Here is a 22,634-nt window from a genome sequence, read left to right on the forward strand (position 1 = left end):
TTAGGATAGAAAGTGTTTCGAGAAGAGATTTAAAAGATACTCAAGATGCTACTGGTCTGATATCAATAGATTAGTTGTTCTAACAACAAGGGCCTGGTGATCCCTCATCATCAACTGAAATCTGGCAAAAAAAAACGCAGAGCTCCATTCTCAGATCAAAGTGAACGGCCAGGTACGCAGGTGGTTCACCCACATCTTCACACTGGTCCGGGTACGATTGCTAAGACAGAACCGGTACTGTCAGTGTAGAGTGATGGAGCGGGACAAATTAGGTATTGCAAACGCCACCTGGGGAATTCCAACTCCAGGAAATAACCAAACCCTGATGTGTGTAACAGCACAGGTTCGTGGCGGCGCTCTGAAGGACAGCTGGCAAGTCAGGGGTGAGTTTGGCGCCACCTGGTGTCTAAATTGAGAAGTCCAATACAGTGGGCCATAGTCCATTACATTACATTACATTTAGCTGACGCTTTTATCGTTTTGTTGATGGAGGTCGATCGAGGCTTTGCAGGATCCATGTTCGAGCCTTCAGTCAAACTTCCTGTTCCTTTAAGATGGAGTAAAGTAAAGTTATTGTTAAAAAATATTTATTTTTTGACCAGTATTTGACGCCCTGTTAACGAGTCTTGAGGCTTTAACCTCCTGATTCCCACACACTGATCAAACATGAGACTTTAGAGAGAACACGGTTTTATTTCGTGCAACAGCAACTTTTCAAACATATTTCAAGGCAACTTGGGAACATCGCTTAAAGGTTTATTGAAATAAAGGTTGGACTTTTGTAAACAGGAAGTAGCTTGGTGAAGCACACAGCGGAGGTATGTGAGGACATTGTCCCTGTCTGTCCGTCCGTCCTCCAGGAACCTTCCACGCCGTCTGGACCAGGGACAGATGCTGGATTCCATATTCAGAGAGTGAAGTGTCTGTCCAACATCTTGTCCGTGAAGATCAGCTGCAGAGCCTCCTCTCCTGCACACACACACACACACACACATACACACACACATACACACACACACACAGACACAGACACTTAACTTTCATTTGTCTGTAAAAGAAAGACAGATCAACCTGGTAGGAACCTGGGTGTGACACCTGACAGTCAACTCTCCCTCTCTGCCAACATTACTGCAACAGCACATTCCTGAAGATGAGGGCCGGCTCCTGGCATAGGCGGTTGCCTAGGGCGCAAAATGCTGAGAGGGCGCCACAAGAGGCTGATTAATCATCACATGATACATTCTTTAACCAATGCAGTGACATCACACCATCGTTCTCCTCTGCGTTTTCAGGGGCCCGCAAGCGCAACAGCCTTTCCGGGCCCCTTACGCGCTTACGTGCGTCGCCCAATTTTTCAAACTAGACGGCAAAGCTCCGCAAGCCTCAGGCAGCCCGCAAGGCTGTGATTGGTCTGCTAACTACATCCCGTCCGGAGTCACATTTCCGGTTTCATGCCCCATAATACCGGCAGAAACCACTGAAGATTTAGAAGAACGAATATGGACCAAATAGAAATGTGTTCGGCAGAAGAGATCCGAAAGTATGACCACTTGTATAACGGAAGATATGGGACAAATTTCTCCGCCAGAAAAAGGCTCTGAGGAGCAGCAGTGACGATGTAAATAAACAGTAGACGACTACTGTCCATATACAGTCTATGCTACTGCCACACACAAAGAAGGCGTCTCTTAGGTCGTCTTTGAAAAAAAAAACATTACTCCCCCTAGTCCCTGGTCTGGCGGTGAATTGCTTTGCAACGCGCGCAACCCCTGGGGAAGCATAAATTAAAACGAGTCCTTCGACACAGCTGCGTGAAAAGCCGCAGACGCAGTTGCAGAAGCATGCGCCGGCACACTAAAAATACACTGCTCAAAAAAATTAAAGGAACACTTTGAAAACACATCAGATCTCATTGTGAAAAAAAATTATGTTGGATATTTATACTGATATGGAGAGTTTAATGTCTTAGGAACAAAAGGATGCCACATCTTTGATGGAAATAAAAGTTTTCAGCCTACAGAGGGCTCAATTTTATAGACACCCTGAAAATCATAGTGAAAAAGTGATGTGGCAGGCTGGTCCATTTTGCCAAAATTAAATTTCTGCAACTCAAAATGCTTGTCAATATCTTGTGTGGCCCCCACGTGCTTGTATGCATGCTTGACAACATCACGCCATGCTCCTAATGAGACAACGGAAGGTGTCTTGTGGGATGTCCTCCCAGATCTGTCTGAGGGCATCAGTGAGCTCCTGTAAAGTCTGAGGAGCAACCTGGTCTGATGGACCGAAACATAATGTCCCAGAGGTGTTCTATCGGGTGTAGGTCAGGTGATCGTGAGGGACATTCAATTGCATCAATTTCTTCATCCTCCAGGTACTGCCTGCATACCCTTGCCACATGAGGCCGGGCATTACGAGCATCAGGAGGAACCCAGGACCTACTGCACCAGCGTAGGGTCTGACCATGGGTTCAAGGATTTCATCCCGATACCTAATGGCAGTAAGATGCCGTTCTCTAGCCTTTAGAGGTCTGTGCGTCCCTCCATGGATCTGCCTCCCCAGACCATCACTGACCCACCACCGAACCGGTCATGCTGAACGATGTTGCAGGCAGCAGAGCGTTCTCCTTGGCTTCTCCAGACCCTTTCACGTCTATCACAGGTGCTCAGGGTGAACCTGCTCTCATCTGTGAAAAGCACAGGGCGCCAGTGGCGGACATGCCAATTCTGGTGTTCTATAGCAAATGCCAATGGAGCTTCACAGTGCTGGGCAGTGAGCACAGGGCACACTACAGGAGGTCGCGCCCTGAGGCCACCCTCATGAAGTCTGTTTCTGACTGTTTGGGCAGAGACATTCACACCAGTGGCCTGCTGGAGGTCATTCTGTAGGGCTGGAGGTCATTCTGTAGGGCTGGAGGTCATTCTGTAGGGCTCGAGCAGTGCTCAACCTGTTCCTCCTTGCACAAGCAGCAGATATCGGACCTGCTGATGGGTTGAGGACCTTCTACGGCCCTGTCCAGCTCTCCTAGAGTAACTGCCTGTCTCCTGGAATCTCCTCCATGTTCTGGAGATGATGCTGGGAGACACATCAGATCTCCTTGCAACGCAACGCATGGATGTGCCATCCTGGAGGAGTTGGACAATCTGTGCGACTCCTGTAGGGTTAAGAAATCGCCTCATGCTCCCAGTAGAGATAATGACTCTAGCTAAAGCCAACACTAATGGAAAACCAGTCAAAGTGATCAAGAGGGAGAAACTTGAAATGGCCTCCACATGCAAAACCACTCCTATTTTGGGGGTCGTCTCATTGTTGCCCCTCTAGTGCACCTGTTGTTAATTCCATCAACACCAATGCAGCTGAAACTGATTAACAATCCCCTCTGCTACTTAACTGACCAGATAATTATCAAAAAAGTGCAATTGAATTCATGCCATACCCTGATAAAAAAGTGTTCCTTTAATTTTTTTGAGCAGTGTATAACATAACATTATATATTAAGGAAAATATGCCACCTAATGGTGAAGATTGATAGATGATGATGATGATGATGATGATGATGATGATGATGATGATGATGATGATGATGATGATGATGATGATTACTATTTTTACCATTATTATTTATTCTTAGAATTTATTCTATTTATTATTATTATTATCATTATTATTATTATTATTATTATTATTATTATTATTATTATTATTATTATTATTCATCTCATCTCATCTTCATCCGCTTATCCGGGGTCGGGTCGCGGGGGGAGCAGCTCAAGCAGGGGGCCCCAGACTTCCCTTTCCCGGGCCACATTGACCAGCTCTGACGGGGGGATCCCGAGGCGTTCCCAGGCCAATGTTGAGATATAATCTCTCCACCTAGTCCTGGGTCTTCCCCGAGGTCTCCTCACCACTGGACGTGCCTGAAACACCTCCCAAGGGAGGCGCCCAGTGGGCATCCTTACCAGATGCCCGAACCACCTCAGCTGACTCCTTTCTAAGTAAAGGAGCAGCGGCTCTAATCCGAGTCCCTCACGGATGACTGAGCTTCTCACCCTATCTCTAAGGGAGATGCCAGCCACCCTTCTGAGAAAACTCATCTCGGCCGCTTGTACCCGCGATCTCGTCCTTTCGGTCATCACCCAGCCCTCATGACCATAGGTGAGGATAGGAACGAAGATCGACCGGTAGATCGAGAGCTTTGCCTTGCGGCTCAGCTCTCTTTTCGTTACAACGGTGCGGTAAAGCGAACGCAATACCGCCCCCGCTGCTCCGATTCTCCGGCCAATCTCACGCTCCATAGTACCCTCACTCGCGAACAAGACCCCGAGGTACTTGAACTCCTTCACTTGGGCTAAGGACTCATTTCCTACCCGGAGTAAGCAATCCATCGGTTTCCTGCTAAGAGTCATGGCCTCAGATTTAGCGGTGCTGATCCTCATCCCAGCCGCTTCACACTCGGCCGCCAGCCGATCCAGTGAGTGCTGAAGGTCACAAGCCGATGATCCAATGAGGACCACATCATCCGCAAAAAGCAGTGACGAGATCCTCAGACCACCGAACTGCAACCCCTCCCCACCACGACTACGCCTCGATATCCTGTCCATGTATATCACAAACAGGATTGGTGACAAGGCGCAGCCCTGGCGGAGACCAGCACCCACTGAGAACGAAACTGACTGGCTGCCGAGGACCCGAACACAGCTCTCGCTTTGGGAGTACAGGGATTGGATGGCCCTGAGGAGAGACCCCCTTACCCCATACTCCCGCAGCACCTCCCACAGTTTCTCCCGGGGGACCCGGTCATACGCCTTCTCCAGATCCACAAAACACAAGTGGACCGGATGGGCATACTCCCAGGCCCCCTCCAGGATCCTTGCGAGAGTGAAGAGCTGGTCCGTAGTTCCACGTCCGGGGCGAAAACCGCATTGTTCCTCTTCAATCTGAGGTTTGACGATCGGCCGAACCCTCCTTTCCAGCACCTTGGAGTAGACTTTACCAGGGAGGCTGAGAAGTGTGATACCCCGATAATTGGTACACACTCTCTGGTCCCCCTTTTTGAACAGGGGAACCACCACCCCGGTTTGCCACTCCTTTGGCACTGTACCCGACTCCCACGCGATGTTGAATAGGCGTGTCAACCATGACAGCCCCTCAACACCCAGAGCCTTTAGCATTTCTGGCTGGATCTCATCAATCCCTGGGGCTTTGCCACTGCGGAGATGTTTGACTACCTCAGTGACCTCCACCAGGGAAATTGACGACGAAACACCATCAACCTCGAGCTCTGCCTCCAACATAGAGGGCGTGTTTTTCGGATTCAGGAGTTCCTCAAAGTGCTCCTTCCAACGTCCGACGACCTCCTCAGTTGAGGTCAACAGAGTCCCATCCTTACTGTACACAGCTTGGATGGTTCCCCGTTTCCCCCTCCTGAGGTGCCGGATAGTCTTCCAGAAACACTTTGGTGCCGACCGAAAGTCCTTCTCCATGACCTCTCCGAACTTCTCCCACACCCGCTGCTTAGCCTCCGACACGGCAGCAGCTGCAGCCCTTCGGGCCTGTCGGTACCCTGCAACCGAGTCAGGAGTCCTCCAGGATATCATATCCCGGAAGGCCTCCTTCTTCAATCGGACGGCTTCCCTGACCACCGGTGTCCACCACGGTGTCCGAGGGTTACCGCCCCTTGAGGAACCTAAGACCCTGAGGCCACAGCTAGCCGCCGCAGCTTCAGCAATGGAGGCTTTGAACACCGCCCACTCCGGCTCAATGTCCCCAACCTCCACAGGAATGCCAGAAAAACTCCGCCGGAGGTGTGAGTTGAAGATACCTAGGACGGGGGCCTCCTCCAGACGTTCCCAGTTCACCCGCACTACTCGTTTGGGCTTACCAGGTCTATCCGGAAATTTCCCCCATTCCCTGATCCAACTCACAACCAGATGGTGGTCGGTTGACAGTTCCGCCCCTCTCTTTACCCGAGTGTCCAAAACATGCGGCCTCAGATCAGATGACACGATCACAAAATCGATCATTGATCTTCGGCCTAGGGTACTCTGGTACCAGGTACACTTATGAGCACCCTTATGTTCGAACATGGTGTTTGTTATGGATAATCCATGACTAGCACAGAAGTCCAATAACAAACGGCCGCTCGGGTTCAGATCAGGGAGGCCGTTCCTCCCCACCACGCCTCTCCAGGTATCTCCATCGTTGCCCACGTGGGCGTTGAAGTCACCCAGCAGAACTACGGAGTCCCCTACTGGAGCCCCATGCAGGACTCCATTCAGGGTCTCCAAGAAGGCCGAGTACTCTGAGCTGCTGTTTGGTGCATACGCACAAACAACAGTCAGAGTTTTCCCCCCTACAACCCTTAGGCGCAGGGAGGCGACCCTCTCGTCTACCGGGGTAAACTCCAACACCGCGGCGCTCAGCCGGGGATTTATCAGTATCCCCACACCCGCCCGGCGCCTCACGCCCTTGGCAACTCCGGAGAAGAATAGAGTCCAACCCTTATCCAGAAGTACGGTACCAGAGCCGAGACTGTGCGTGGAGGTAAGCCCCACCAGATCTAACTGGTAGCGCTCCACCTCCCTCACAAGCTCCGGCTCCTTTCCCCACAGCGAGGTGACGTTCCACGTCCCCAGAGCCAGCTTCTGCCGCCCGGGTCTGGTCCGTCGAGACCCCTGACCTTCGCTGCCACCCATGTGGCTGCGCACCCGACCCCAACGGGTCTTCCCACAGGTGGTGGGCCCATGAGATGAAGAGAGGGGGGGTGCCACGTAGTTTGTTCGGGCTGTGCCCGACCGGGCTCCGTGGCAAACCCGGCCACCAGGCGCTCGCCATCGAGCCATCCGTCTGGGCCTAGCTCCAGACGGGGGCCCCGGGCTTCCTCCGGGCTGGGTCCCATCTCCTCTTGTAACGATATTCATTGAGGGTTTTTGAACCATTCTTAGTCTGGCCCCTCACCTTATTATTATTATTATTATCATTATTATTATTTCGAATCAACAATTAAAATATAGATACACTGTTGTGCTGTGTGCTCTCCCCTCTACCACCTGGAGCTAAACGCTTTGAAGACTGTAGAGATGGTGGCAGACTTCAGGAGGAGCCCAGCCCAAAAAGGTTCCAGGCCATCAGGACTAAAACCTCACGCCACCTGAACAGTTCCCCCCCCCCAGCCCCGTGGCAGTGGGGCCCACAAACAAGCCCCCTGCACCACACTGACCTCTGCCCCCCTCCCCTTACTGTATATATTGTCTTATTGTATATATTGTTATTTTGTTTTTATGTACAGTGCACCAACCACACCGTGGCAATTTCCAATATATGCAAATATACGTGGCAATAAAAAGAATTCTGATTCTGAGACTCTTTCAGCCTGGACAGAAACCTGTCTACATCTTGGTTGTATCTGAGCTTCTCCAGAATCTTGAAGCTGTTCTCCTGAAAGTCGGACTTGATTGGTATCTCCACCGCCTTCATGTGATACAGGATTGACATGTTAAGCTGCTGTTGAGTGAAGTACAGATGTTTTCCGTAGATGTTGAAGAAGATTTGTTGTTCATCAGGTTGCAGATCTTCTACAAGCAGCTGCTGGAAGATCTCCTCAGATTTTGCCTTGGTGTTCTCTGACTTTGCGTAAATATTTGCGAGGTCTATTCTCTTCATAAATGAGGAATCAGGATAAAGAGAAAGCAAATCCTCATGGACACGGATCCCTTTCTCTATCAGGCTCGGACTTGAGCGACCGTCCTTCTCCCAGATCTTCCATTTGTAGCTGAGTGCGACCCATCTTTTCAGATAACGTTCATCCGGATGTAGCTTCAGAGCCTCTTCTGCCAAAGCCACAGCCTCGTCCAAGGAGATGAAGGTTCTGTAAAACCACAGCAAAGGTTTGATTCCACTGTAGCTGCTGACAGGGTTTCTCAGAATCTTTGTGGCTAACTCTCGTGCTCCACTTTGGTCTGGTTGTTCTTTCTCAGCGAGTTGCAGGAGGTAAACGGCAGCGAGGTACAGGTTCTCTGGATCCTGTTCCTTGGCTTTTCTCAGCTTCTCCATGATGTCTTCCTCAACCCCTGGTCTGCTGTGTTTGGACATCTTAACTAACAATAACAAGTGGCTGGTCTGCCACTCCACCACATCCGGCTGCATCCGGATGGCTCTCTGGAAGTAATCATCTGCCAGAAGCTTCTGTTCTCCTCTGAACTTCATCAGAGTCCAGGCTTTTTCAGCGCAGATCTCCGGGTGCAACTCGTCCTGCGATGGATCCTCAGTCATCAGGACGTCGATCTTTGACAGACAAGCCCGACTCTCTGCTTCTTCTCCCTGATGATGGTGCAGCCAGGCCTGGTTCCCGTAGGTCACCACCAGCCAGGGACCCTCCTCTGCTCCTCTCATCTGCCTGAAGACCTCCTCGGCTCTGCTGAAGAAGCTCCTGGCTTCTTCAATGGACCCCAGCTGGAAGTGGACGTACCCCTGCAGGTTGTAGATGTGTCCCAGCCACTTGCGTTCTCCCTCTGTGCCGATGTCCTGCAGCTTGTCCTTGATTCTCAAAAGTTTGTTTCTGCCGGGCTCCAGATCCCAGGTGAAGTGGCACTGCAGCGCCCCCAGCTGGCCCTCCAGGGGTATTTCACTCTGAGCAGCACTGATGGAGATTAATTATAAACATTAAACACATCATCAGTGGGTTGATATAAAATTGTTGTGCAATAGGAGTAGACTTGACGTTGGCTAATTAATAATAATCATGAAATATGATTATTAAAATAATAAAAATTATCTATCAAAAATAATTAAATTATTAATTGAAGATGATCAGTAATCAAATAACAATAAAACCACTAATGAGAAAATAGGAATTATCAATTAGAAAGTACAAGCTATCAATTAACAATGATAAGGTTATCAACCAAGAATAATGAAAATAATTAGTCCAACACAATAAAATTATCAATTTAAGAATAATACTATCTATATTAATAATTGAGAAAGGGGGGCACCACCCTGGTTTCCCAGGGGCCAACGATGTCAAGCTATAATTATCAGTCTCATAATGATAAATGTCAAATTAATAATGTCAATATTTTAATATTAACGATTACTTAATAAACAGTGAAGGCTTCTAAGTTCGAGCACAGGCAATCATAATCCAGCTGCAATCACATACATATGCACAAATAATCACCGACTACAGATACTTTAATTACAAAAGTATTTATTAAAAAGGGGAAATAAAGTTATAATGTTATTCAATGATTTATCATTTTAACAAACTCCCATATTTCAAAGATAACAACAGCAGCTTATCACAATTTAGAACACGCATGTAACCTCTGGTCCATCTATGTGTCTCTGTGTGTGTGTGTGTGTCTGTCTGTGTCTATCAATGTGTGTGTGTGTGTGTGTGTGTGTGTGTGTGTGTGCGAGAGAGAGAGAAAAAGAAGGGGGGTGGCGATGACGCGTAGTGACATCACATCTAAGATGGAGGCCGATCATGATTCGTGGAATCAAGGCCTAAAAACTCTCAAAATGGCGGATTGACTACAAAACAAGATGGCGGAGCCGTTATGAATTTAGAGCCAGGATGGGAGGAGAGAGAGAGCGGAGGCGTGGCAATAATAGACTCAAAATGGTGGGTTTAACTTAACGTTATCCAAAATGGAGAATATGTTAATGACACCATGTGGCCGGAGCGCACACTGGTGGTCGTCACATGAATTACACAAAGGAAATTTTAGGCAAAGAGAATTCTTATCTCTGCTTGGCTTTGGGGCCGAATGGTTTCCAGATGTGTTCAGCCTCTCTAAGCATAGATTTAACTATGTGACATGACCTGTATTATAAATACAGGTCAGAAGTGTGTATAGGTCGGTTTAGAAGGAGAGAGAGAGAGAGAGAGAGAGAGAGATGTAAGGAGAGTTCAAAGAAGCTCTTAAAAGTACGCCTGAGATGAGTTAACAGTGATTCACCCCTCAGCCCTCAAGCGAGCGTTGTGGGCCGAGGTTCTGATCGGTGAAATCACTGCAGACTCACACAGACGTTAACAGTGCGGGCGGAGGCGCTTCTCGCGGCCCTATTTACTGCAACACAAAACATTGCGATCCAACCGGAAACCAGAAGTAGCGGCTCGGAGTAGTGGCCGGCTAAAACAATGGAACACGGAAGTTCCATCAACAAAATACACTCAAGTATTAAATCAACACGCTACATATTAAAACTAACATCTGCCCAGACAACATAAGCCTCTTACTGTGACCGTGATTTCGTGGGTTGCATGCGACTTGGCGCGAATCCCCGGAAGTCCAGTGAACAATGTCTTGGCCTCTCAGGCGAGCTCCCGTGAGCACCGCAGCTGGGCCGGACCGAAGCGGATCAGTCATGCTCCGTGACGGGATGAAGCTTCGTCTTCTTCTGCAGGGATGTGCGGCTGCGTGGAGCCGGTTGAAGATCGTGTGGAAAAAGAATAAAAGTCCGTGTCTCACTCGTCCCGAGTGAGATTCCTGTTTTGTCTTTTCAAGTTAAAACAGGAAAAGTCCTTTCCAAAATAAAACGTCGACTAAGATGAAAGAATAAAAATGAAATGAATTCAAATAAATGTCTTAAACAAACGTCTAATCGCCTCCTTAGTTACTGAGTCGTGTGTTTAGGCCCCTGGAGGGTCTGGATACGACCTGAGCATCTGAGGACAAAGAGAGTGTTAGTCGCCTCCTTTAGCGACTGGAACCTTGGGTCAGACCGGAGGAGGCCTAACTGGAACGTCAGTGCTGGAGTGAAAAAGAAGAGGACAAAGAGAGTCTCTTAAAAATACCGAGTTAACTATTAAGACCCCTAGGGGTCCTGTTGTCGCTTGGGCATCTGAGTGAAGAGAGTTATTTCTCTGATTCCAGGGGTTTTGTATCCCTGGGAGGAGGCCAGCCTCCTTGGAGGAGGGGTCAGGGGTCAGTGTGGCCTGCGGCCAATGGAAAGGTCAGGATTTGGCCCCCAGGGGCAGGCTTTCCGTGGAGGACCCAGGAAGTGACCTGCTGCCACATGGAGATAAGGGCCCATGCTGGATTTTTAAATGTAAGGGGTTTCCCGAGCCTGGCCTAAGGTTTTACGACTCTTTGTTCTAAGTCAGGACTCTACCCCAACAAAATGTTCTGACAAAAGAATTTATTCAACAGTAAAATAACAACGACTCAAGTTCCTGATTTACTTCAATTATAATTATCTTAACGAATTGTCTTTTAAACTATGTCAGTGCTGCTTTAATTCACATTATTCTTATTATTAACGTCCATACACAAGATGATGTGATGAAACAAACACTGTCCCTGACTTAAAGGATCATTAATGTTCATGAAGAATCATGAATGAAATGAACTCACCTCATCTCGTCTCCTCTGACTCTGCAGCTGTGTGAACGTCTGACTGCTGAGCGGCGTTATATGGAGCTGACGAGGCGACGCCCAGCGAACTGAGGCGAACTTTCACTTTCATGTTCAGAGAATATGGAGGACCATACATGACTTGACTATAAATAAATATATAAATAAATACATAAATAAATAAAAAAGGAAATTAATTAATTAATACAGCGATAAATAAACAAATAAGTTAATAACAACAGAAATAAATAAATAATTGTCTTCCACATTTATTTATTTATTTCATTCCCTCATTTCTGTTGCTTATGCTTATGAGAAAGGCGGGCCTAACCGCAGTCTCATGCCGGATTGGTCACAGGAGTGTAATGATCCAGTCCTTCTACTTCTGCCTTTCAATGCTGACTGGTGTCCAGTAGCTGTTTGCAGTGTTGAGCCAGTTCACACTTAAAATGAACTAGTTCAAGTTCAGAGGGTTAGTTCAGGTTATTTTTTATTGGGATGATTAAGGTGTCAGTAATCCTGACTGTGAGCGTCACGTCTCGTGTTCTCCTGAGCACAAGGAGCGAGCAGAGAGGAGGAGGAAACAGAAACTCCAGCTCGGTACAAACCAGCTGCAGCTTCTGCTCTGCACATGAAGCAGCTGATCTCTGAGCAAATGTGACCAGAGAAACTCGCTGTTTTCACTGTTTCTACAAAGTCACTGAGCGGCTGCTTCACGAGCTCAATTCTAAGTCACTGCTTCTGTCTCTCAGCGAGTGTGTTGCGCGGGGCCTGTGTGAGTGAGTGTGTGTGCTCAGTTGACCAATCCTTAAGATTAACATTAAGATACATTTATTTGTCCCAAACACATGCACAGACATGCACAAGCACACTCATGCAATTGTAGGGAATTTTAACCTCTGCTTTTAACCCATCTGGTGCAGGACACACAGAGCAGTGAGCAGCCATGTACGGCGCCCGGGGAGCAGATGTTGGGGGAGTAAGGTGCCTTGCTCAGGGGCACTAGACAGGGTAGGGAGAATCCTCTTGGATTTTTGGACAGATCAATCCAGGTTCGTCTTTTTGTTGTTTCTCCGTAGAGTCGAACCAGAGACGAACCAGAGACCTTTTCTGCCCATAGTCCAAGTTTCTGCCACTAGTCCACAGCCAATCCTGCTCGAGACTGAGTTTGGGACCGCCTACCTCATTTACATTGTGTTTGGGACAAATAAATGTATCTTAATCTTAATCTTAATATGGACAATTAAATGTTGAAATAAATAAAAGTTGGAATAAATGTGGGAATAAGTTTAACACATTGATTAATTTACTTCTGTATTTATGTCCACATGTATTCATTTATTTCTTTACCTATTTCCACATTTATTTATTTCAACATTTATATATTTTACATTTCATTGAATGTTGCTGAGTGACTTTGTAGAACAGTAGAAACAGTGAAAACAGCGAGTTTCTCTGGTCACATCTGCTCAGAGATCAGCTGCTTCATGTGCAGAGCAGAAGCTGCAGCTGGTTTGTACCGAGCTGGAGTTTCTGCTTCCTCCTCCTCTCTGCTCGCTCCTTGTGCTCAGGAGAACACGAGACGTGACGCTCACAGTCAGGATTACTGACACCTTAATCATCCCAATAAAAAAGAACCTGAACTAACCCTCTGAACTTGAACTAGTTCATTTTAAGTGTGAACTGGCTCAACACTGCAAACAGCTACTGGACACCAGTCAGCATTGAAAGGCAGAAGTAGAAGGACTGGATCATTACACTCCTGTGACCAATCCTGCATGAGACTGCGGTTAGGCCCGCCTTTCTCATTAGCATAAGCAACAGAAATGAGGGAATAAAATAAATAAATAAACGTGGAAGACATTTATTTAGACATTTCTGTTGTTATTAACATATTTATTTATTTATTTATTTATTATTAATTAACTTCCTTTTTATTTATTTATTTATTTTTGTATTTATTTATACATTTATTTATTTATACTTAAGTCAAGTATGGTCCTCACTAACTTTCATTTGTCTGTAAAAGAAACTGACTCACACACACACAAACACACGCACACACATGCACAAACTCACACACACACACACACACACAAACACACATACACACACACACGCATACGTAAACACACAGAGAAACTTTAAGACACACTAAAAATATAACATAACATTATATATTGGGGAAAATATGCCACCTGCCACCTACTGGTGTAGATTGATAGATGATGATGATGATGATGACTATTTTTACCATTATTATTTATTCTTATTATTTGTAATATTTTTTACACATTATTTTTAAGTATTATTTTTATTATTATAATTATTGTGATTAATTTCTAATCAACAATTAAATTATATTTGTTTTCCCACCCGAGTTGGGCAAAGTCCCGCCCCTTCTTAGCATTTGATTATTGTTCTGATCAATCACAGCTCTTCTTCTTCTACAGAGAGCCAATCACAGGCGGGAGGGGGCGGGCGTTACCGCAGATCGTAATGGCGGAGTTGAAGGAGGCGGAAGCTGCTCCGCGTTACCAGGAGGACGCAGAAATCAAACGTAAGCAAACTGCGCACGAACTTCCACATCGGAGCGGGAGCTGCAGATTCCTTCGTTATTTATTCTTCGTCTGCGGCGAATTCGAATCCACGAAGGATTTCAGTTTGTAACGGCTGAAAGGAAACAGGGCCTCAGCACGGAGCTCCGCCACAGGGCCCAAACACTCAGCAGCCACCGGGTCGTGGTGACCAGTCACAGGTTCGATTCCCCGCAGATGTTGACGTTTGTCCGCAGCGTCGCCTACTTTGATGTCTCATGGTGGAGCTGCACCACAGGACCTTACAGTGTCCGGTTATTGTTAGTTATTATGTGTGGTCTCATGGTGGAGCTGCACCACAGGACCACACAGTGTCCGGTTGTTATCGGTTTCTCTATGTGGCCTCATGGTGGAGCTGCACCACAGGACCACACTATGCCTGGTTGTTATGGGTGATTTATATTTGGTCTCATGGTGGAGCTGCACCACAGGACCACACAGTGTCCGGTTATTGTTAGTTATTATATGTGGTCTCATGGTGGAGCTGCATCACAGGACCACACCGTGTCCGGTTGTTATAGGTTTCTCTATGTGGCCTCATGGTGGAGCTGCACCACAGGACCACACAGTGTCCGGTTGTTATCGGTTTCTCTAGGTGGCCTCATGGTGGAGCTGCACCACAGGACCACACCGTGTCCGGTTGTTATAGGTTTCTCTATGTGGTCTCATGGTGGAGCTGCACCACAGGACCACACTATGCCTGGTTGTTATGGTTGATTTATATTTGGTCTCATGGTGGAGCTGCATCACAGGACCACACAGTGTCCGGTTGTTATCGGTTTCTCTATGTGGCCTCATGGTGGAGCTGCACCACAGGACCACACTATGTCTTGTTGTTATGGGTGATCTACACGTGGTCTCATGGTGGAGCTGCATCACAGGACCACACTGTGTCTTGTTGTTATGGGTGATCTACACGTGGTCTCATGGTGGAGCTGCACCACAGGACCACACTATGCCTGGTTGTTATGGGTGATTTATATTTGGTCTCATGGTGGAGCTGCACCACAGGACCACACAGTGTCCGGTTGTTATCGGTTTCTCTAGGTGGCCTCATGGTGGAGCTGCATCACAGGACCACACTGTGTCCGGTTGTTATAGGTTTCTCTATGTGGTCTCATGGTGGAGCTGCATCACAGGACCACACTGTGTCTTGTTGTTATGGGTGATCTACACGTGGCCTCATGGTGGAGCTGCACCACAGGACCACACTGTGTCTTGTTGTTATGGGTGATCTACACGTGGTCTCATGGTGGAGCTGCACCACAGGACTGGTTGTTATCTGTGATTTACTGACAGTCTTTGATTTGACGTGTGAATCAAACCAAAGATCCACGACTTCCTCAAAGGATCCAGGTTGAGACACTGCTTTGGTTTTGACTTGATGAATAGTGAAAGTGTTTTTTCTGCCTGTAGGTGGCGACGGTGCAGACGCAGCTTCGGCCAGCGAGGACCAGGCGGCTGCAGACCACGATGCCAAACCCTCCACCACCACCTCGGGTGATTTATCACAAGCTGCTGTTTGATGATCAGTTCACAGTTTTGTAAGCGCTCAGGTAAACATCATGCTTTCATCTGACAGAGAGACACGTCTCCATCCAGAGCCAGCTGGACGGCCTGGAGATGCTGGTGGACCTCAACGGAGGTGAGTCCGCCCCCTCAGGGCTCGTCAGCACGAAACCAGGACCAGGCAGCTTGAAGGATCAGCTGCTCGCAGTGTCGAACACCACAAAGGATCTCTGAGCTTTGTTTAGCTGATTATACAAAAAAAGACATTTAATATGTCAAATGTAAAGGAAACCACAGCAGTTGTAGGTTTATACCGAACGAAGACCTTCGGCAGATGAGTTCGGTGTTTTGTGTGTTCAACAGCACTATTCAATGAAATGTTCCTTGTTATCACAGGGTCGTGTTATAAAGTCAACAACCTGAGTTGTGCCTCTGAACTAATGCAACTAGCATGCATCAACAACAAATCATACATGTGCAACAGTGACATTAAGACAGAGAGTAAAGTGAAATAAAGTTTCATCCTGAGTCCAGGTCTGCAGCTCAACCAGTTCAGGCCTGTGACTGGGCCCCAGCCTGGTAGACTAAGGAGGACCATACATGACATTAGTATAAATAAATAAATGTAGAAATAAATACAGAAATAAATAAATAAATAAAAAAGGAAATAAATAAATTAATACATAAATAAATGAATACGTTAATAACAACATAAATGTCTAAATAAATGTCTTCCACATTTATTTATTTATTTATACTTAAGTCATGTATGGTCCTCCATAGTCTACCAGGCCTGTGACTGGGCCCCAGCCTGGTAGACTATGGAGGACCATACATGACATTAGTATAAATAAATAAATAAATAAATGTAGAAATAAATACAGAAATAAATAAATAAATAAAAAAGGAAATAAATAAATTAATACATAAATAAATGAATACGTTAATAACAACATAAATGTCTAAATAAATGTCTTCCACATTTATTTATTTATTTATACTTAAGTCATGTATGGTCCTCCATAGTAGATGAGGTCAGCAACTGGGTTATTTAAAAAAAGAACCATGTTCCAATCTTCTTATTGCACAGAGGATTGGGATTCAACTGACGATATTGTTAGTCAGGTACAGATAGGGAAGTTCCCTAAAGACAAATATGACGTCTACAAAGTTTGACTCCAGAGAGAAGAGTCAACGTGAGGAACTCTTCTTCTCTCTGATCAATCCAGAAAATAATCTGCGACTGAAACAGGAATGATTTTGTGTTTTCCCTCGTCAGCGGGACGCAAGTCTTGTCCTCTGTGTCCGGAGGAGAAGTTTAAAGCTTGTTACAGCCACAAGCTGCGTCGACACCTGCAGAACCTCCACTGGAAGGTCTACGCTGAGTTTGAAGGTAGGAAGCAGAAGCACCCTGAAGCTGCTGATGGGACCAGAAGCAAAACCTAAGGCGCTTCAGACATGCATCGAAGTCTGGATTTTTTCTGGAGGTTCTGTTTGTGAGAACAAATGTCTGAGTCTGTGTCTCTGGACCTGGAGGTTCCCACATGTTCCTGTGGAAATGTTTATTGTTAAATGCTTTAAAATGTGTGAGCAGTTTCTGCTTTAAATTGTTTTAATATGAGATAGTCTGATCTTTTAGCCTTTTTCTTGTTTTCATAGATTTGACAGTAAACGCTGACTTGTCAGAACAGTTCTGGAACATCAGAGAAAGAATAATAAGCTCAAACAGAACAGTCAAAATAACACGTTGCTCTCTGGGTGTCAGTGTGATGGTTGACCTCTGACCTGTTCCTCAGGCCAGAGGATGTGTATCTGCCACCTGCCCTGCAGGAACCTGAAGCCCGGCCTCGCTGGAGACCAGGTGAGAGGAGATCAGGTTAGAGCTGCAGGATCGGACTTCCTCTCTGTTCTGTAGTGAACGCTTCATTTCATTTCTTCTTTTATTCTGCTTAACATTCAGAGATTTTTCATGAAAACAGAGATTCTGGAGCTGCACATTTAGAAAGAACCCAGTGATTAATTCAAGTCTGCACGAAGCAGAAAATACAAATCCAAAAAGTAAAAACAGCCAAAGAGCCTTTTAAACACATGAATGTTCATTTGGTGTTGGTTTGAGTTCCTGTGTTCTGCCTCCAGGCGTCAGGACGACACGTGGCTCACTATCACTGTGTGGTCTGCTCCGTCACCATCGCCCGCAAGACCGACATGGTCAGTCACCTGAAGCGCCACGTCAACAAGGGAGAGACGGAGGCCAGCTACAGCGGCAGCTCCGACCCGCCGCTCGAAGAGCCCGGTAAATCACAGGAATGAAATCGAGACCGTTTATAAAACACTGTTTATAGAGATGATCAGTGACTGTATGTAAAGTGGTGTGTGTGTGTGTGTGTGTGTGTGTGTGTGTGTGTGTGTGTGTGTGTGTGTGTGTGTGTGTGTGTGTGTGTGTGTCTGTGTGTGTGTGTGTGTGTGTGTGTGTCCGCAGCTCCCTCTGGTCAGCCCTTTGAGATCATGAAAGAACTTGGAACAAACGTGCAGCTCCTCCCAAACCACACCACCCCCCAGAAGAGCGACACCTACTTCAACCGCAAGATGAAGGCCAACAGGTGAGATACTCAACAACATCAAGACACAGACACACAACACACAGACACTCAACATCATCAACACACAGACACTCAACAACATCAAGACACAGACACACAACACACAGACACTCAACATCATCAACACACAGACACTCAACAACATCAAGACACAGACACTCAACAACATCAACACACAGACACTCAACACACAGACACTCAACACACAGACACTCAACATCATCAACACACAGACACACAACAACATCAAGACACAGACACACAACACACAGACACTCAACATCATCAACACACAGACACTCAACAACATCAAGACACAGACACACAACAGACACACAACACACAGACACTCAACATCATCAACACACAGACACTCAACACACAGACACTCAACATCATCAACACACAGACACTCAACATCATCAACACACAGACACTCAACAACATCAACACACAGACACTCAACAACATCAACACACAGACACTCAACACACAGACACTCAACAACATCAACACACAGACACTCAACATCATCAACACACAGACACTCAACATCATCAACACACAGACACTCAACAACATCAAGACACAGACACACAACACACAGACACTCAACATCATCAACACACAGACACTCAACATCATCAACACACAGACACTCAACAACATCAACACACAGACACTCAACATCATCAACACACAGACACACAACACACAGACACTCAACATCATCAACACACAGACACTCAACATCATCAACACACAGACACACAACATCATCAACACACAGACACTCAACACACAGACACTCAACAACATCAAGACACAGACACACAACACACAGACACTCAACATCATCAACACACAGACACTCAACAACATCAAGACACAGACACACAACACACAGACACTCAACATCATCAACACACAGACACTCAACAACATCAAGACACAGACACTCAACAACATCAACACACAGACACTCAACACACAGACACTCAACACACAGACACTCAACATCATCAACACACAGACACACAACAACATCAAGACACAGACACACAACACACAGACACTCAACATCATCAACACACAGACACTCAACAACATCAAGACACAGACACACAACAGACACACAACACACAGACACTCAACATCATCAACACACAGACACTCAACATCATCAACACACAGACACTCAACAACATCAACACACAGACACTCAACAACATCAACACACAGACACTCAACACACAGACACTCAACAACATCAACACACAGACACTCAACATCATCAACACACAGACACTCAACATCATCAACACACAGACACTCAACAACATCAAGACACAGACACACAACACACAGACACTCAACATCATCAACACACAGACACTCAACATCATCAACACACAGACACTCAACAACATCAACACACAGACACTCAACATCATCAACACACAGACACACAACACACAGACACTCAACATCATCAACACACAGACACTCAACATCATCAACACACAGACACACAACATCATCAACACACAGACACTCAACACACAGACACTCAACAACATCAAGACACAGACACACAACACACAGACACTCAACATCATCAACACACAGACACACAACAACATCAAGACACAGACACACAACACACAGACACTCAACATCATCAACACACAGACACTCAACACACAGACACTCAACATCATCAACACACAGACACACAACAACATCAAGACACAGACACACAACACACAGACACTCAACATCATCAACACACAGACACTCAACAACATCAACACACAGACACTCAACATCATCAACACACTGACACACAACAACATTAACACACAGACACTCAACACACAGACACTCAACATCGTCAACACACAGACACACAACAGACAAACAACACACAGACACTCAACAACATCAACACACAGACACTCAACATCATCAACACACAGACACTCAACAACAACAAATGTTTTTAGTCAATCACAAGTTATATGTGTGTGTGTGTGTGTGTGTGTGTGTGTGTGTGTGTGTGTGTGTGTGTGTGTGTGTGTCTGTGTCTGTGTCTGTGTCTGTGTCTGTGTCTGTGTCTGTGTCTGTGTGTGTGTGTGTGTGTGTGTGTGTGTGTGTGTGTCTGTGAGCAGCTTTTCCTTTCTGCCTGGCCCCTGTGGGTTCTGATGTTGTGTGTCTGTGGCGTTCCAGGCAGCTGGCGTTCTGTGCGCTGGCCGTTCTGGCCGAGGAGAGGAAGCCGCTGGAGTGTCTGGATGCGTTCGGAGCCACAGGTCAGACGCTTCTCACAGCTTTAAGATCCTGTTCCTAGTTTGATCATTGACATCAGGATATGATGTTGGAGAAGGTCAAAGTCCCTAAAGACTGATTCCTTCTTGTAACCTTGACTTTGGGAAGGCCGACGCCCACTAACGTTCAGTTTCACCTCACCTGCTGTGGAGAAGGTCGACGTTTAACCTCCATCTTGTGTCTGCCCCCCCCCCCCCCCCCCCCCCCGTGCGCCCCCTCAGGGATCATGGGCCTCCAGTGGGCCAAACACCTCCGTCACGCCGTCAACGTGACCATCACGGACATCAGCGACACCTGCGTCAAAATGATCAAAGAGAACTGCGAGCTGAACGACATCCGGGTGGAGGGAGGAGCCCGAGGCCCCCGGGCGCCCGAGGGCAGCGGCAGCGAGGCGGAGGGGACGCCACTCGCCACGGTGGAGGTCGTCAAGATGGATGCCAACGTCATCATGCACCTTCGGTCCTTTGACTACATGTGAGCGCGGAGATACGATCCGATATGAACTCAATAATCAAAAAGTGAAGAAACAGTTAATTCATCTTAGTTTCTTAATTAAATAAGTTTCCTTGATTGACAGATTGGATTGATTCTCCTGATAATGTCACACGTCCGTGGTTTAACTTTTTCCAAAAATGTGTCCAGTCACTTGGATCCGTTCGGCACGGCGGTGAACTACCTGGACGCCGCCTTCAGAAACGTCCGGAACCTGGGCGTCGTGTCGGTGACGTCCACGGACACGGGCTCGCTGTACGCCAAGGCGCCCAACGCCACGCTGCGCCACTACAGCAGCCACATCGTCCGCACCGAGTACTACAAGGAGCTGGCCGCACGCATCGTGCTGGCCACGGTGGCCAGGTAAGACCTCCGACCCTCACGCCCCCCGACCCCAGACTGGAGACAGAACTCAGGCCCCGGTTTCCCCGTGTGCGCAGGGCGGCGGCTCGCTGTAACAAAGGCGTGGAGGTGCTGCTGGCCGTGGCGCTGGAGCACTTCGTCCTGGTGGTGGTCAGGGTCCTCCGGGGGCCCGCGCAGGCCGACGAGTCCGCCAAGAAGCTGCGGAAGCTGGTCCACTGTCAGTGGTGCGAGGAGAGAGTCTTCCTCAGACTGGGCAACATGGTGGACGGTGAGTGAGACGCAGCATCGAGTACACAACACACACACACAACACACACACACAACACACACACACAACACACACACATCAACACACACAACTCTCTGAAGTGAAACTAGGAGAAGTTCATCCTGACTCGTCTCCAACAGAAACGCTGCCCTGCAACTGTCATGGGAGTCTGCCTGGGAGGACGGCTGTGTACCTGGGACCGCTGTGGTACACAACAGACACACAGACACACAACAGACACACAACAGACACACAACAGACACACAACAGACACACAACAGACACACAACAGACACACAACACACAGACACTCAACAGACACACAACACACAGGCACTCAACACACAGACACTCAACATCATCAACACACAGACACACAACAACATCAAGACACAGACACACAACAGACAAACAACACACAGACACTCAACATCATTAACACACAGACACTCAACAACATCAACACAACAGACACACAACAGACACACAACAGACACACAACAGACACACAACAGACAGACACTCAACATCATCAACACACAGACACTCAACAACATCAACACAACAGACACACAACAGACACACAACAGACACACAACAGACACACAACAGACACACAACAGATAGACACTCAACATCATCAACACACAGACACTCAACAACATCAACACAACATCAACACAACAGACACACAACAGACACACAACAGAGACTCAACATCATCAACACACAGACACTCAACATCATCAACACACAGACACACAACACACAGACACTCAACAACATCAACACACAGACACTCAACACACAGACACTCAACAACATCAACACACAGACACACAACACACAGACACTCAACATCATCAACACACAGACACTCAACATCATCAACACACAGACACTCAACATCATCAACACACAGACACACAACAGACACACAACAGACAAACAACAGACACACAACACACAGACACTCAACAACATCAAGACACAGACACACAACAGACAAACAACACACAGACACTCAACATCATCAACACACAGACACACAACAACATCAAGACACAGACACACAACAGAAAAACAACACACAGACACACAACACACAGACACTCAACAT

At 46.9% G+C, this 22,634-nt stretch overlaps 2 protein-coding genes across 3 annotated transcripts in view; one reads left to right on the forward strand and one right to left on the reverse strand.

Annotated features, from left to right (window-relative positions):
- Positions 1 to 695: 695 nt before the first annotated feature.
- LOC133010906 (interferon-induced protein with tetratricopeptide repeats 5-like) lies at positions 696 to 11,397 on the reverse strand. The gene is made up of 3 exons (XM_061078564.1): positions 11,361 to 11,397; positions 7,385 to 8,638; positions 696 to 969 (listed from the first exon to the last, which is right to left on the reverse strand). The coding sequence occupies exons 1-3, from the start codon at positions 11,363 to 11,365 to the stop codon at positions 726 to 728; spliced, it is 1,503 nt and encodes a 500-aa protein (XP_060934547.1). The 5' UTR covers positions 11,366 to 11,397; the 3' UTR covers positions 696 to 725.
- A 2,462-nt stretch (positions 11,398 to 13,859) lies between these two features.
- The window catches only part of trmt1l (tRNA methyltransferase 1-like), an 11,768-nt gene continuing 2,993 nt past the window's right edge, over positions 13,860 to 22,634 (forward strand). Inside the window, exons 1-12 of one of the 2 annotated variants that reach the window (XM_061077841.1) lie at positions 13,860 to 13,920; positions 15,374 to 15,457; positions 15,540 to 15,602; positions 16,746 to 16,859; positions 17,263 to 17,342; positions 17,603 to 17,759; positions 17,946 to 18,066; positions 20,296 to 20,375; positions 20,613 to 20,865; positions 21,034 to 21,246; positions 21,324 to 21,514; positions 21,655 to 21,721. In XM_061077841.1, the coding sequence (XP_060933824.1) occupies positions 13,860 to 13,920; positions 15,374 to 15,457; positions 15,540 to 15,602; positions 16,746 to 16,859; positions 17,263 to 17,342; positions 17,603 to 17,759; positions 17,946 to 18,066; positions 20,296 to 20,375; positions 20,613 to 20,865; positions 21,034 to 21,246; positions 21,324 to 21,514; positions 21,655 to 21,721 (1,484 nt within the window). The remainder of the gene's footprint in view (positions 13,921 to 15,373; positions 15,458 to 15,539; positions 15,603 to 16,745; positions 16,860 to 17,262; positions 17,343 to 17,602; positions 17,760 to 17,945; positions 18,067 to 20,295; positions 20,376 to 20,612; positions 20,866 to 21,033; positions 21,247 to 21,323; positions 21,515 to 21,654; positions 21,722 to 22,634) is intronic. The other variant, XM_061077842.1, reaches the window with a different exon arrangement.

This window comes from Limanda limanda, chromosome 9, assembly GCF_963576545.1.
Source record: "Limanda limanda chromosome 9, fLimLim1.1, whole genome shotgun sequence".
In the NCBI taxonomy this organism is placed as follows: Eukaryota; Metazoa; Chordata; class Actinopteri; order Pleuronectiformes; family Pleuronectidae; genus Limanda; species Limanda limanda.

Bases quoted from the DNA above. Each gene is read 5' to 3' on its own strand.
- LOC133010906 (XM_061078564.1), bottom strand. The intron at 970-7,384 runs GTTTCTGTCCAG...GTGTGTGTGCAG, and splicing joins TACAACCAAGATGTAGACAG to GAGAGGAGGCTCTGCAGCTG.